The sequence below is a fragment of the Oncorhynchus nerka genome, unplaced genomic scaffold, assembly GCF_034236695.1.
Source record: "Oncorhynchus nerka isolate Pitt River unplaced genomic scaffold, Oner_Uvic_2.0 unplaced_scaffold_947, whole genome shotgun sequence".
Taxonomy (NCBI): Eukaryota; Metazoa; Chordata; class Actinopteri; order Salmoniformes; family Salmonidae; genus Oncorhynchus; species Oncorhynchus nerka.
The window spans coordinates 15120-29777 of record NW_027040362.1 but is presented as its reverse complement, the minus strand read 5'-3'; the positions used below and the strand labels follow the sequence as shown (position 1 = coordinate 29777).

Sequence of the window (14658 nt, the reverse complement as noted above, 5' to 3'; positions counted from 1 at the left end):
TCATGTTTTAGTCTAGTTTATTAGGATCAGTCCACCTGAAGGAGACTATACCCAGTCTAGATATCATGTTTCATGTTTTAGTCTAGTTTATTAGGATCAGTCCTCCTGAAGGAGACTATGTCCAGTCTAGATATCATGTTTTAGTCTAGTTTATTAGGATCAGTCCTCCTGAAGGAGACTATACCCAGTCTAGATATCATGTATCATGTTTTAGTCTAGTTTATTAGGATCAGTCCACCTGAAGGAGACTATGCCCAGTCTAGATATCATGTTTTAGTTTAGTTTATTAGGATCAGTCCACCTGAAGGAGACTATGTCCAGTCTAGATATCATGTTTTAGTTTAGTTTATTAGGATCAGTCCTCCTGAAGGAGACTATGTCCAGTCTAGATATCATGTTTTAGTTTAGTTTATTAGGATCAGTCCACCTGAAGGAGACTATAACCAGTCTAGATATCATGTATCATGTTTTAGTCTAGTTTATTAGGATCAGTCCTCCTGAAGGAGACTATGCCCAGTCTAGATATCATGTTTTAGTCTAGTTTATTAGGATCAGTCCACCTGAAGGAGACTATGTCCAGTCTAGATATCATGTTTCATGTTTTAGTCTAGTTTATTAGGATCAGTCCACCTGAAGGAGACTATGCCCAGTCTAGATATCATGTATCATGTTTTAGTCTAGTTTATTAGGATCAGTCCATCCAGAGGAGACTATGCCCAGTCTAGATATCATGTTTTAGTCTAGTTTATTAGGATCGGTCCTCCTGAAGGAGACTATGCCCAGTCTAGATATCATGTTTTAGTCTAGTTTATTAGGATCAGTCCACCTGGAGGAGACTATGCCCAGTCTAGATATCATGTTTCATGTTTTAGTCTAGTTTATTAGGATCAGTCCTCCTGAAGGAGACTATGCCCAGTCTAGATATCATGTATCATGTTTTAGTCTAGTTTATTAGGATCAGTCCTCCTGAAGGAGACTATGCCCAGTCTAGATATCATGTTTTAGTCTAGTTTATTAGGATCAGTCCTCCTGGAGGAGACTATGTCCAGTCTAGATATCATGTTTTAGTCTAGTTTATTAGGATCGGTCCTCCTGAAGGAGACTATGCCCAGTCTAGATATCATGTTTTAGTCTAGTTTATTAGGATCGGTCCTCCTGAAGGAGACTATGCCCAGTCTAGATATCATGTTTCATGTTTTAGTCTAGTTTAATAGGATCAGTCCTCCTGAAGGAGACTATGTCCAGTCTAGATAATGTTTTAGTCTAGTTTATTAGGATCGGTACACCTGAAGTAGACTATGTCCAGTCTAGATATCATGTTTCATGTTTTAGTCTAGTTTAATAGGATCAGTCCTCCTGAAGGAGACTATGCCCAGTCTAGATATCATGTTTTAGTCTAGTTTATTAGGATCAGTCCACCTGAAGGAGACTATGCCCAGTCTAGATATCATGTATCATGTTTTAGTCTAGTTTATTAGGATCAGTCCTCCTGAAGGAGACTATGTCCAGTCTAGATATCATGTATCATGTTTTAGTCTAGTTTATTAGGATCAGTCCATCCGGAGGAGACTATGCCCAGTCTAGATATCATGTTTTAGTCTAGTTTATTAGGATCAGTCCTCCTGGAGGAGACTATGCCCAGTCTAGATATCATGTTTTAGTCTAGTTTATTAGGATCAGTCCTCCTGGAGGAGACTATGCCCAGTCTAGATATCATGTTTCATGTTTTAGTCTAGTTTATTAGGATCCCCATTAGCTGCTGCCACTTCTCTTCCTGGGTTTTCCACACAAAACATCAAATACACAGTCGTATACTGTATTGTCAAGACTCTCGAGAGATCCAATAAACATATTTCTCCCACATTGTTAATGTATATCACTTAATCCTGTACTTTAGGAACAACCTGAGGAGCAGCCGATACAACCAGACCCCGTCGACACGAAGGAGAAGAACCTGGATGATCACAAGGGAAAAGGACTAGAAAACCCAGGTTTGATAAACTAGAGATCCCATACATATCTCAACATAGACACGGTCTGTTCTCCACATCCTGTCTGTATGATAAACTAGAGATCCATACATATCTCAACATAGACACGGTCTGTTCTCCACATCCTGTCTGTTTGATAAACTAGAGATCCATACATATCTCAACATAGACACGGTCTGTTCTCCACATCCTGTCTGTATGATAAACTAGAGATCCATACATATCTCAACATAGACACGGTCTGTTCTCCACATCCTCACTTTAGTCCTCCATTCCTTAGGTAATGCTATTGGAAACAAAAGGTTTTAGTTCTCGTGTCTTGTTTCATACATTTACATTCGTATATGTAGCTCTGCGTTAAAAGGTCTGTTGTGTGTCATTACTGGGATTTAAGTCATGTCTTTTTTTTCTCTCTGACAGCTTTTGACATGTCTGATGAGAAACCAGACGAGTCGGAAGGAAGTCCATCGGTATCACATTTTGTCCTCCATTCCTTCACATTCGTCAGTATTATTAGGTAATTTTAGTCCTCGATTCCTTCACATTCCTCAAGCAGTATTATTAGGGCTGTAATTTTAGTCCTCGATTCCTTCACATTCCTCAAGCAGTATTATTAGGGCGGTAATTTTAGTCCTCCATTCCTTCACATTCCTCAAGCAGTATTATTAGGGCTGTAATTTTAGTCCTCCATTCCTTCACATTCCTCAAGCAGTATTATTATGGCTGTACACTGTGTGACATTTTAAATGAACAAATCAATTAATTCCATCAACATTATGTTTTTTGTTGTTTATTATGTTTGTTGTTGTTTATTATGGTTGTTGTTTATTATGTTGTTGTTGTTTATTATGGTTGTTGTTGTTTATTATGGTTGTTGTTGTTGTTGTTGATGATGTTGTTGATATTTGTTGTTGTTGTTTATTATTTGTTGTTGTTGTTTATTATGGTTGTTGTTGTTTATTATGGTTGTTGTTGTTTATTATGGTTGTTGTTGTTTATTATGGTTGTTGTTGTTTATTATGGTTATTGATGTTGCTGTTGATGATGCCTGTTGATATTTGTTGTTGTTGTTTATTATGGTTGTTGTTGTTTATTATGGTTGTTGTTGATGATGTTGTCTGTTGATAGTTGTTGTTGTTGTTGTCTGGTAGAGTCTAAGGACCAGCTGGTGACTCAGGAGGGTTCTCAGGAGGGTTCTGTTGCCTGGAGGACCTACCACCAGTACTGTAAAGCTGCAGGAGGTTAGGAACCCACCTTACACACACCACACTCTGAACCTTAACCCTGAGTTAACCCTGACCTACCACCAGTACTGTAAAGCTGCAGGAGGTTAGGTCTCTCCTCTCTCCTCTGGTCTCTCCTCTGGTCTCTCCTCTCTCCTCTGGTCTCTTCTCTCTCCTCTGGTCTCTCCTATGGTGTCTCCTCTGGTCTCTCCTCTCTCTGGTTTCTCCTCTGGTCTCTCCACTGGTCTCTTCTCTGGTCTCCCCTATCCTCTCTCCTCTGGTGTCTCCTCTGGTCTCTCCTCTAGTCTCTCCCCTCTCCTTTGGTCTCTCCTCTGGTCTCTCCCCTCTCCTTTCGTCTCTCCTCTGGTGTCTCCTCTTGTCTCTGGTGTCTCCTCTGGTGTCTCTTCTGGTCTCTCCTCTAGTCTCTCCTCTCTCCTCTGGTGTCTCCTCTGTTGTCTCCTCTGGTCTCTCCTCTGGTCTCTCCTCTCCCCTCTCCTTTGGTCTTTCCTCGGGTGTCTCCTCTGGTGTCTTCTCTTGTCTCTGGTCTCTCCTCTGGTGTCTCCTCTGGTCTCTCCTCTCTCCTCTGGTCTCTCCTCTAGTCTCTCCTCTTGTGTCTCCTCTGGTCTCTCCTCTGGTCTCTCCTCTCTCCTCTGGTCTCTCCTCTCTCCTCTGGACTCTCCTCTGGTCTCTCCTTTCTCCTCTGGTCTCTCCTCTCCTCTCTCCTCTGGTCTCTCCTCTGGTCTCCCCTCTCCTCTCTCCTCTGGTCATTCCTCTCTCATCTGGTCTCTCCTCTTGATATTTTTTTTCTTGTTTTTTTTCTCCTTCATTTAACCAGGTAAGCTAGTTAATAACCTCTTGAAGCTAGGGGGCACTATTTTTTGAAAAATAACGTTCCCAAAGTAAACGGCCTATTTCTCAGGACCAGATGCTAGAATATGCATATAATTGACAGATGAGGATAGAAAACACTCTAAAGTTTCCAAAATTGTCAAGATTTTGTCTGTGAGTTAAACAGAACTGATATTGCAGGCTAAAACCTGAGGAAAATCCAATCAGGAAGTGCCGCTGTTCTTGAAACCTCTCTGTTCTTAAGCATCCCTATTGCCCATTTAAAGGGATATCAACCAGATTCATTTTTCTATGGCTTCCCTAAGGTGTCAACAGCCTTTAGACATAGTTTCAGGCTTTTATTTTGAAGAATGAGCGTGAACGACCACATTGCGTAAGTGGATAGTTGGGGGCTCTCAGAGTGAGTTGTGCGCAAAAGAGAAAGGCGGCCATTGTTACTCCCGGTCCTAGTGAAAAACCAACTGTCCCGGTTGATATATTATTGATATATTATCGAATAGATATTTGAAAAACACCCTGAGGTTTGATTATAAACAACGTTTGACATGTTTGGATATAACATAATTTGGAATTTTTATCTGCGTTGTCGTGATCTCTCTTTCCGGGGGATTCCTGGCCATAACGCACCAAACTAACAGAGGTATTTGGATATAAAAAATATCTTTATGGATCAAAAGGAACATTTGTTGTCTAACTGGGAGTCTTGTGAGTGAAAACATCCGAAGATCATCAAAGGTAAACAATTAATTTGATTGTTTTTCTTATTTTCGTGACAAAGTTACCTGATACTAAGTGTACTTTTTGTCGAGCGATCGATAAACTTACACAAACGCCTGTATTGCTTTCGCTGTAAAGCATAATTTCAAAATCGGAGACGACAGGTGGATTAACAAAAGGCTAAGCTGTGTTTTGCAATATTGCACTTGTGATTTCATGAATATGAATATTTTCTAGTATTATTATCTGACTGTGGCGCTATGCTATTCAGTGTTGCTGATGACAATTATACTGGATCCGGGATGGGTGGTTCAGAGAGGTTAAGAACAAGTTCTCATTTACAATTGTCTCTGATCTCTCATCTTTTCTCTCCTCCCGTCTCTCCTCTCTCATCTGGTCTCTCCTCTCTCATCTGGTCTCTCCTCTGGTCTCTCATCTTTTCTCTCCTCTCGTCTCTCCTCTCTCCTCTCGTCTCTCCTCTCTCATCTGGTCTCTCCTCTCTCCTCTGGTCTCTCATCTTTTCTCTCCTCTGGTCTCACCTCTGCTGTCTCTGGTCTCCAGGGTACATACTGCTGTCTCTCATCATCATCATCTTCATCTGCTTGGTGGGGACCACTGCCTTCAGCAACTGGTGGCTCAGCTACTGGCTGGAGCAGGGATCAGGGGTAAGTCTACTGTAGTGACTTTTCCTTATGTTTTCAAATGATTGTCAATTGACCCTTCGCTGGGCCCCTACCCCCTTTGGTTACTATAGCTACCTCTGACAACATTTTCTCTGGAAGACCAATTCATCACTCAAACCACTGGCGAAATCCCCCTTACAATGATGATGAAGACCAATTCACCACTCAAACCACTGGCAAAATCCCCCTTACAATGATGATGATGATGATGAAGACCAATTCATCACTCAAACCACTGGCACAATGATGACGATGAAGACTAAATTCATCACTCAAACCACTGGATAAATGATGATGATGATGAAGACCAATTCATCACTCAAACCACTGGGAAATCCCCCTTACAATGATGACGATGAAGACTAAATTCATCACTCAAACCACTGGGTGAAATCCCCCTTACAATGATGACGATGATGAAGACCAATTCATCACTCAAACCACTGGGTGAAATCCCCCTTACAATGATGACGATGATGAAGACCAATTCATCACTCAAACCACTGGTGAAATCCCCCTTACAATGATGACGATGAAGACTAAATTCATCACTCAAACCACTGGGCGAAATCCAGATGACGATGATTTTACCCAGATGAAGTGAAACCCTTGTTCATCAGAAGACACCTGGGTATGTTGTAATGGACTGGTATTACAATTTATTCACGGGAAACCTGGGAAAATTATGTCTTATTTTGCTGCTAGCCGCTGAACGGCTCTGAATGTCAGCAAGCAGTCAAAGTTATAATCGCTTTTGGAAGCTAACTGTTGCTCTCAAATTTGCATCATGATGATAGCAGATGAGAGTTGTATTCATAACATGGATAACTTAGCTAACTGACATATATTTTGAGAAAACATGTTATATTGAGTGGCTATTGAGTGGCTAGCGAGTGTTATCAAAGTTTGGTGGTCAATGAGACTGAGAGCTAGCTAACCAGCGGAGCTAGAAAAACAATGTAACGAAAGTATAATTTCGGATAAAAAAAAAACACTAACATCAACAGGCATTTCAGGAATCACAGTAGCAAGTACCGCTTGGTGCACTGTTAAATTATTTTGCCGTTTAAAATATTTATGTTTTGAAGAGAACTCAGTGTTTTCTGCCATTTCCCTTACTGGCTTTCATGCATTTGAAACGTGAGCTTGTCCGAGATGTTGGACTCGACGACAGTTGCTATCTATTGGAGCACTGCGATTGGTTTTCCCCAAAAATGCTCAATTGTATCAACAGTTTGTCCTATTTTAGCAGATCAGATTACATCTGTGGCAGAAGTAAAACACGTAACAGAACATTCTGCATATGTTTTTATAGACTAGTTAAAACATTCTTAATACCTGACACAGTAACTAAGCCAAACCAACGGGCTCTTTAACGTGTGATTTCAGACAGCGAACGTGTCGAATTCCACCGCAGGGAACATCTCCCTGAACCCTGACCTGAGCTTCTACCAGATGATTTACGGCCTGGTGGTGGTGGCCATGCTGGTCTTCAGCTTCATGAAGGGCTACTCTTTCACCAAAGTCACGTTGCACACATCCTCCAAGCTACACGACACCATGTTCAGAAACGTAACTACCACACACAACACCACTGTTATCAATCACACAACACCACTGTTATCAATCAGGGGCGGCAGGGTAGACTAGTGGTTAGAGTGGAGGGGCGGCACCAGTGGTTAGATCTAGTGGTTAGAGTGGAGGGGCGGCAGGGTAGACTAGTGGTTAGAGTGGAGGGCGGCAGGGTAGCCTAGTGGTTAGGGTAGCCTGGTGGTTAGAGTGGAGGGGCGGCAGGGTAGCCTAGTGGTTAGAGGGAGGGGCGGCAGGTAGCCTAGTGGTTAGAGTGTTGGACTAGTAACCAGCAGGTAGACTAGTGGTTAGAGTGTTGGTCTAGTAACCAGCAGGTAGCCTAGTGGTTAGAGTGTTGGGTCAGTAACCAGCACAGCCTAGTGGTTAGAGTGTTGGGCCAGTAACCAGCAGGTAGCCTAGTGGTTAGAGTGTTGGGCTAGTAACCAGCAGGTAGCCTAGTGGTTACAGTGTTGGGCCAGTAACCACAGGTAGACTAGTGGTTAGAGTGTTGGACAGTTCAGGTAGACTAGTGGTTAGAGTGTTGGACTAGTAACCAGCAACAGCCTAGTGGTTAGAGTGTTGGACTAGTAACCAGCAGGTAGCCTAGTGGTTAGAGTGTTGGACTAGTAACCACCAGGTAGCCTAGTGGTTAGAGTGTTGGACAAGTAACCAAAGCAGGTAGTCTAGTGGTTAGAGTGTTGGGCCAGTAACCAGCAGGTAGCCTAGTGGTTAGAGTGTTGGACTAGTAACCAGCACAAGTAAACCAGCAGGTTAGTGGTTAGAGTGTTGGGCCAGTAACCACAGGTAGACAGTGGTTAGAGTGTTGGACTAGTAACCAGCAGGTAGCCTAGTGGTTAGAGTGTTGGACTAGTAACCAGCAGGTAGCCTAGTGGTTAGAGTGTTGGACTAGTAAACAGCAGGTAGCCTAGTGGTTAGAGCTTTGGGTCAGTAACGTTGGACTAGTAACCGGAAGGTTGCAAGTTCAAACCCCTGAGCTGACAAGGTACAAATCTGTCGTTCTGCCCCTGAACAGGCAGTTAACCCACTGTTGAAGGCCGTCATTGAAAATAAGAATTTGTTCTTAACTGACTTGCCTAGTTAAATAAAGGTCAAATAAAAAATACCACACAACACCACTGTTATCAATCACAACACAACACCACTCTTGTCAATTGTATTGAAAAGGACGAGGGAGAGGGACAGTGAGGGATGATCACCAAACGTTATTGATGAAGAATTCCATAGCATTGAATCTTGGAAGAGGAGAGGGGAGATGGGACATCCCTGTCTTGTTCCACAACAAATAGCTGGGTTGGTGTTGTACCTTTACTTTGGGATATAAAAAACCTTATACACCCTGGACTGTCTGGGGTTTAGGCAACCCCATGAGTCATGCTACTTTACATATTAGCAGTGGATAGGTCTCTGAAGATATACACTACTATTCAAAAGTTTGGGGTCACTTAGAAATTTTCTTTGTTTTTGAAAGAAAAGCCATTGGCCATTTTGAGCCTGTAATCGAACCCACAAAATGCTGATGCTCCAGATACTCAACTAGTCTAAAGAAGGCCAGTTTTATTAACAGTTTTCAGCTGTGCTAACGTAATTGCGAAAGGGGTTTCTAATGATCAATTACACTTTTAAAATGATAAACTTGGATTAGATAACACAATGTACCATTGGAACACAGGAATGGTGGTTGCTGATAATGAGCCTCTGTGCGCCTATGTAGATATTTGATTAAAAATCGTCCGTTTCCAGCTACAATAGTCATTTACAACATTAACAATGTCTATACTGTATTTCTGATCAATTTGATGTTATTTTAATGGACAAAAAAAAGTGACCCCAAACTTTTGAACGGTAGTGTATGTCAAGAAGCTCTTCCAGTAGTGTTGTGTTTCATCAATCCTCTCATCACCCTATCCCCTTGGGTCCTGTCCTCTCATCACCCTAACCCTATCCCCTTGGGTCCTGTGCTCTCATCACCCTAACCCTATCCCCTGGGTCCTGTCCTCTCATCACCCTAACCCTATCCCCTGGGTCCAGTCCTCTCATCACCCTAACCCTATCCCCTGGGTCCTGTCCTCTCATCACCGTAACCCCTGGGTCCTGTCCTCTCATCACCCTAACCCTATCCCCTGGGTCCTGTCTGTGTCGTAGATCCAGTCCTCTCATCACCCTAACCCTATCCCCTGGGTCCTGTCTGTGTCATAGATCCAGTCCTTTCATCACCCTAACCCTATCCCCTGGGTCCCTGTGTCATAGATCCAGTCCTCTCATCACCCTAACCCTATCCCCAGTCCTGTCTGTGTCATCCAGTCCCCTAACCCTAATCCCCTGGGTCCTGTCTGTGTCATAGATCCAGTCCTCTCAGATCCAGTCCTCTGTGTCATCATCACCCTAACCCTAACCCCTGGGTCCTGTCTGTGTCATAGATCCAGTCCTCTCATCACCCTAACCCTATCCCCTGGGTCCTGTCTGTGTGTAGATCCAGTCCTCTCAACACCCTAACCCTATCCCCTGGGTCCAGTCCTCTCATCACCCTAACCCTATCCCCTGGGTCCTGTCTGTGTAACCCCTGGGTCCTGTCCTCTCATCACCCTAACCCTATCCCATGGGTCCTGTCTGTGTCAGATCCAGTCCTCTCATCACCCTAACCCTGGGTCCCTGTGTCTAGATCCAGTCCTGTCTGGGTGTCTGTGTCATAGATCCAGTCATCTCTAACCCTATCAGTCCTCTCATCCCTAACCCTAACCCCTGGGTCCTGTCTGTGTCACCCTAATAGTCCAGTCCTCTCATCACCCTAACCCTATCCCCTGGGTCCTGTCTGTGTCATAGATCCAGTCCTCTCATCACCCTAATCCCCCCTGGGTCCTGTCTGTGTCGTAGATCCAGTCCTCTCATCACCCTAACCCTATCCCCTGGGTCCTGTCTGTGTCGTAGATCCAGTCCTCTCATCACCCTAACCCTATCCCCTGGGTCCTGTCTGTGTCGTAGATCCAGTCCTCTCATCACCCTAACCCTATCCCATGGGTCCTGTCTGTGTCGTAGATCCAGTCCTCTCATCACCCTAACCCTATCCCCTGGGTCCTGTCCAGATCCAGTCTCATCACCCTAACCCTATCCCCTGGGTCCTGTCTGTGTCATAGATCCAGTCCTCTCATCACCCTAACCCTATCCCCTGGGTCCTGTCTGTGTCGTAGATCCAGTCCTCTCATCACCCTAACACTATCCCCTGGGTCCTGTCTGTGTCGTAGATCCAGTCCTCTCATCACCCTAACCCTATGCCCTGGGTCCTGTCTGTGTCGTAGATCCAGTCCTCTCATCACCATAACCCTAACCCCTGGGTCCTGTCTGTGTCAGAGATCCAGTCCCTTCATCACCCTAGATCCAGTCCTCTCATCACCCTAATCCCCTGGGTCCTGTCTGTGTCGTAGATCCAGTCCTCTCATCACCCTAAATCCCCTGGGTCCTGTCTGTGTCGTAGATCCAGATCCAGTCCTGTCTCGTAGATCCAGTCCTCTCATCACCCTAACCCTATCCCCTGGGTCCTGTCTGTGTCGTAGATCCAGTCCTCTCATCACCTAACCCTAACCCCTGGGTCCTGTCTGTGTCGTAGATCCAGTCCTCTCATCACCCTAACCCTATCCCCTGGGTCCTGTCTGTGTCGTAGATCCAGTCCTCTCATCACCCTAACCCCTGGGTCCTGTCTGTGTCATAGATCCAGTCCCTCTCATCACCCTAACCCTATCCCCTGGGTCCTGTCTGTGTCGTAGATCCAGTCCTCTCATCACCCTAACCCTATCCCCTGGGTCCCCGTAGATCCAGTCCTCTCATCTAACCCTATCCCCGTAGATCCAGGGTCCTGTCTGTGTCGTAGAGCCAGTCCTCTCATCACCCTAACCCTATCCCCTGGGTCCTGTCTGTGTCGTAGATCCAGTCCTCTCATCACCTAACCCTATCCCCTGGGTCCTGTCTGTGTCGTAGATCCAGTCCTCTCATCACCCTAACCCTATCCCCTGGGTCCTCCAGTCTGTGTCTGTGTCGTAGATCCAGTCCTCTCATCACCCTAACCCTATCCCCTGGGTCCCTGTGGATCCAGTCCTGTCTATCCCTTGGGTCCTGTCTGTGTCGTAGATCCAGTCCTCTCATCACCCTAACCCTATCCCCTGGGTCCTGGGTCTAGATCCAGTCCCTCTCATCACCCTATCCCTTGGGTCCTGTCTGTGTCGTAGATCCAGTCCTCTCATCACCCTAACCCTATCCCCTGGGTCCTGTCTGTGTCGTAGATCCAGTCCTCTCATCACCCTAACCCTATCCCCTGGGTCCTGTCTGTGTCTAGATCCAGTCCTCTCATCACCCTAACCCTATCCCCTGGGTCCTGTCTGTGTCGTAGATCCAGTCCTCTCATCACCCTAACCCTATCCCCTGGGTCCTGTCTGTGTCGAGATCCAGTCCAGTCCTCTCATCACCCTAACCCTATCCCCTGGGTCCTGTCTGTGTCGTAGATCCAGTCCTCTCATCACCCTAACCCTATCCCCTGGGTCCTGTCCTCTCATCAGTCCCCTAACCCTAACCCTTGGGTCCTGTCTGTGTCGTAGATCCAGTCCTCTCATCACCCTATCCCCTGGGTCCTGTCTGTGTCGTAGATCCAGTCCTCTCATCACCCTAGCCCCTGGGTCCTGTCTGTGTCGTAGATCCAGTCCTCTCATCACCCTATCCCCTGGGTCCTGTCTGTTAGATCCAGTCCTCTCATCACCCTAACCCTATCCCCCTGGGTCCTGTTTGTGTCGTAGATCCAGTCCTTTCATCACCCTAACCCTATCCCTTGGGTCCAGTCCTCATCACCCTAACCCTAACCCCTGGGTCCTGTCTGTGTCGTAGATCCAGTCCTCTCATCACCCTAACCCTATCCCTTGGGTCCTGTCTGTGTCGTAGATCCAGTCCTCTCATCACCCTAACCCCCTGGGTCCTGTCTGTGTCGTAGATCCAGTCCTCTCATCACCCTAACCCTATCCCCTGGGTCCTGTCTGTGTCATAGATCCAGTCCTCTCATCACCCTAACCCTATCCCCTGGGTCCTGTCTGTGTCGTAGATCCAGTCCTCTCATCACCCTAACCCTATCCCTTGGGTCCTGTCTGTGTCGTAGATCCAGTCCTCTCATCACCCTAACCCTATCCCCTGGGTCCTGTCTGTGTCATAGATCCAGTCCTCTCATCACCCTAACCCTATCCCCTGGGTCCTGTCTGTGTCGTAGATCCAGTCCTCTCATCACCCTAACCCTATCCCCTGGGTCCTGTCTGTGTCGTAGATCCTGAACAGCCCCATGAGTTTCTTTGACACCACCCCAACGGGACGTATGGTGAACCGTTTTTCCAAGGACCAGGATGAGGTGGATACCATGCTGCCATTCAACATGGAGAACTTCCTGCAGTTCAGCCTGGTGGTCACCTACACCATCGTCACCATCTCGGCCGTGTTTCCTCCGCTACTCATCGCCATCACGCTGCTGGGAGCCATCTTCACACTCATACTCTAGTGAGTCAACCGGCATCTTCACACTCATACTCTAGTGAGTCAACCGGCATCTTCACACTCATACTCTAGTGAGTCAACCGGCATCTTCACACTCATACTCTAGTAAGTCAACCGGCATCTTCACACTCATACTCTAGTGAGTACACCGGCATCTTCACACTCATACTCTAGTGAGTCAACCGGCATCTCTACAGTTCGGTCATTTACCCAGGGTGACATACTGTCAGTTTGGTCATTTACCCAGGGTGACATACTGTCAGTTTGGTCATTTACCCAGGGTGACATGCTGTCAGTTTGCTCATTTACCCAGAGTTTCTTTGACACCATACAGTCAGTTTGGTCATTTAACCAGGGTGACATACAGTCAGATCAGTCATTTACCCAGGGTGACATGCAGTCAGTTTGGTCATACAGTCAGTCCTGTGTGGTGTGTTCTGAGTATGTTGTGTCCTGAGACCTGTATGGTGTGTCCTGAGTCCTGTGTGTTCTGAGTCCTGTATGGTGTGTCCTGAGTCCTGTGTGTTCTGAGTCCTGTATGGTGTGTCCTGAGTCCTCTGTGGTGTGTTCTGAGTCCTGTGTGTTCTGAGTCCTGTGTGTTCTGAGTCCTGTGTGGTGTGTTCTGAGTCCTGTGTGTTCTGAGTCCTGTGTGGTGTGTTCTGAGTCCTGTGTGTTCTGAGTCCTGTGTGGTGTGTTCTGAGTCCTGTGTGGTGTGTTCTGAGTCCTGTCTGTTGTGTTCTGAATCCTGTGTGTTCTGAGTCCTGTCTGGTGTGTTCTGAGTCCTGTGTGGTGTGTTCTGAGTCCTGTGTGTTCTGAGTCCTGTGTGGTGTGTTCTGAGTCCTGTGTTCTGAGTCCTGTGTGTTGTGTTCTGAGTCCTGTGTGTTCTGAGTCCTGTGTGGTGTGTTCTGAGTCCTGTGTGGTGTGTTCTGAGTCCTGTGTTCTGAGTCCTGTGTGTTGTGTTCTGAGCCCTGTGTGTTCCGAGTCCTGTGTGTTCTGAGTCCTGTGTGTTCTGAATCCTGTGTGTTCTGAGCCCTGTGTGTTCTGAACCCTGTGTGTTCTGTGTCCTGTGTGTTCTGAGTATGGTGTGTTCTGAGTCCTGTGTGTTCTGAGTCCTGTGTGTTCTGAGTCCTGTGTGTTGTGTTCTGAGCCCTGTGTGTTCTGAGTCCTGTGTGCTGTGTTCTGAGTCCTGTGTGTTCTGAGTCCTGTGTGTTCTGAGTCCTGTGTGTTGTGTTCTGAGCCCTGTGTGTTCTGAGTCCTGTGTGGTGTGTTCTGAGTCCTGTGTGGTGTGGTCTGAGTTCTGTGTGTTCTGAGTCCTGTGTGCTGTGTTCTGAGTCCTGTGTGTTCTGAGTCCTGTGTGTTCTGAGTCCTGTGTGTTGTGTTCTGAGCCCTGTGTGTTCTGAGTCCTGTGTGCTGTGTTCTGAGTCCTGTGTGTTCTGAGTCCTGTGTGTTCTGAGTCCTGTGTTCTGAGTCCTGTGTGTTGTGTTCTGAGCCCTGTGTGTTCTGAGTCCTGTGTGCTGTGTTCTGAGTCCTGTGTGTTCTGAGTCCTGTGTGGTGTGTTCTGAGTCATGTGTGGTGTGTTCTGAGTCCTGTGTGGTGTGGTCTGAGTTCTGTGTGTTCTGAGTCCTGTGTGCTGTGTTCTGAGTCCTGTGTGTTCTGAGTCCTGTGTGGTGTGTTCTGAGTCCTGTGTGGTGTGGTCTGAGTTCTGTGTGTTCTGAGTCCTGTGTGCTGTGTTCTGAGTCCTGTGTGTTCTGAGTCCTGTGTGGTGTGTTCTGAGTCATGTGTGGTGTGTTCTGAGTCCTGTGTTCTGAGTCCTGTGTGTTGTGTTCTGAGCCCTGTGTGTTCTGAGTCCTGTGTGCTGTGTTCTGAGTCCTGTGTGTTCTGAGTCCTGTGTGTTCTGAGTCCTGTGTTCTGAGTCCTGTGTGTTGTGTTCTGAGCCCTGTGTGTTCTGAGTCCTGTGTGGTGTGTTCTGAGTCCTGTGTGGTGTGGTCTGAGTTCTGTGTGTTCTGAGTCCTGTGTGCTGTGTTCTGAGTCCTGTGTGTTCTGAGTCCTGTGTGTTCTGAGTCCTGTGTGTTGTGTTCTGAGCCCTGT

At 46.4% G+C, this 14658-nt stretch overlaps 1 protein-coding gene across 1 annotated transcript in view; it reads left to right on the top strand.

Annotated features, from left to right (window-relative positions):
• LOC115128056 (ATP-binding cassette sub-family C member 12-like) overlaps positions 1-14160 on the top strand; it is a 78965-nt gene extending 64805 nt beyond the window's left edge. The window contains exons 16-21 of the mRNA XM_065016613.1: positions 1898-1991; positions 2412-2473; positions 3145-3232; positions 5342-5445; positions 6853-7035; positions 12347-14160. Coding sequence (XP_064872685.1) covers positions 1898-1991; positions 2412-2473; positions 3145-3232; positions 5342-5445; positions 6853-7035; positions 12347-12574 — 759 coding nt within the window. The 3' untranslated portion in view covers positions 12575-14160. The remainder of the gene's footprint in view (positions 1-1897; positions 1992-2411; positions 2474-3144; positions 3233-5341; positions 5446-6852; positions 7036-12346) is intronic.
• Positions 14161-14658: the final 498 nt, after the last annotated feature.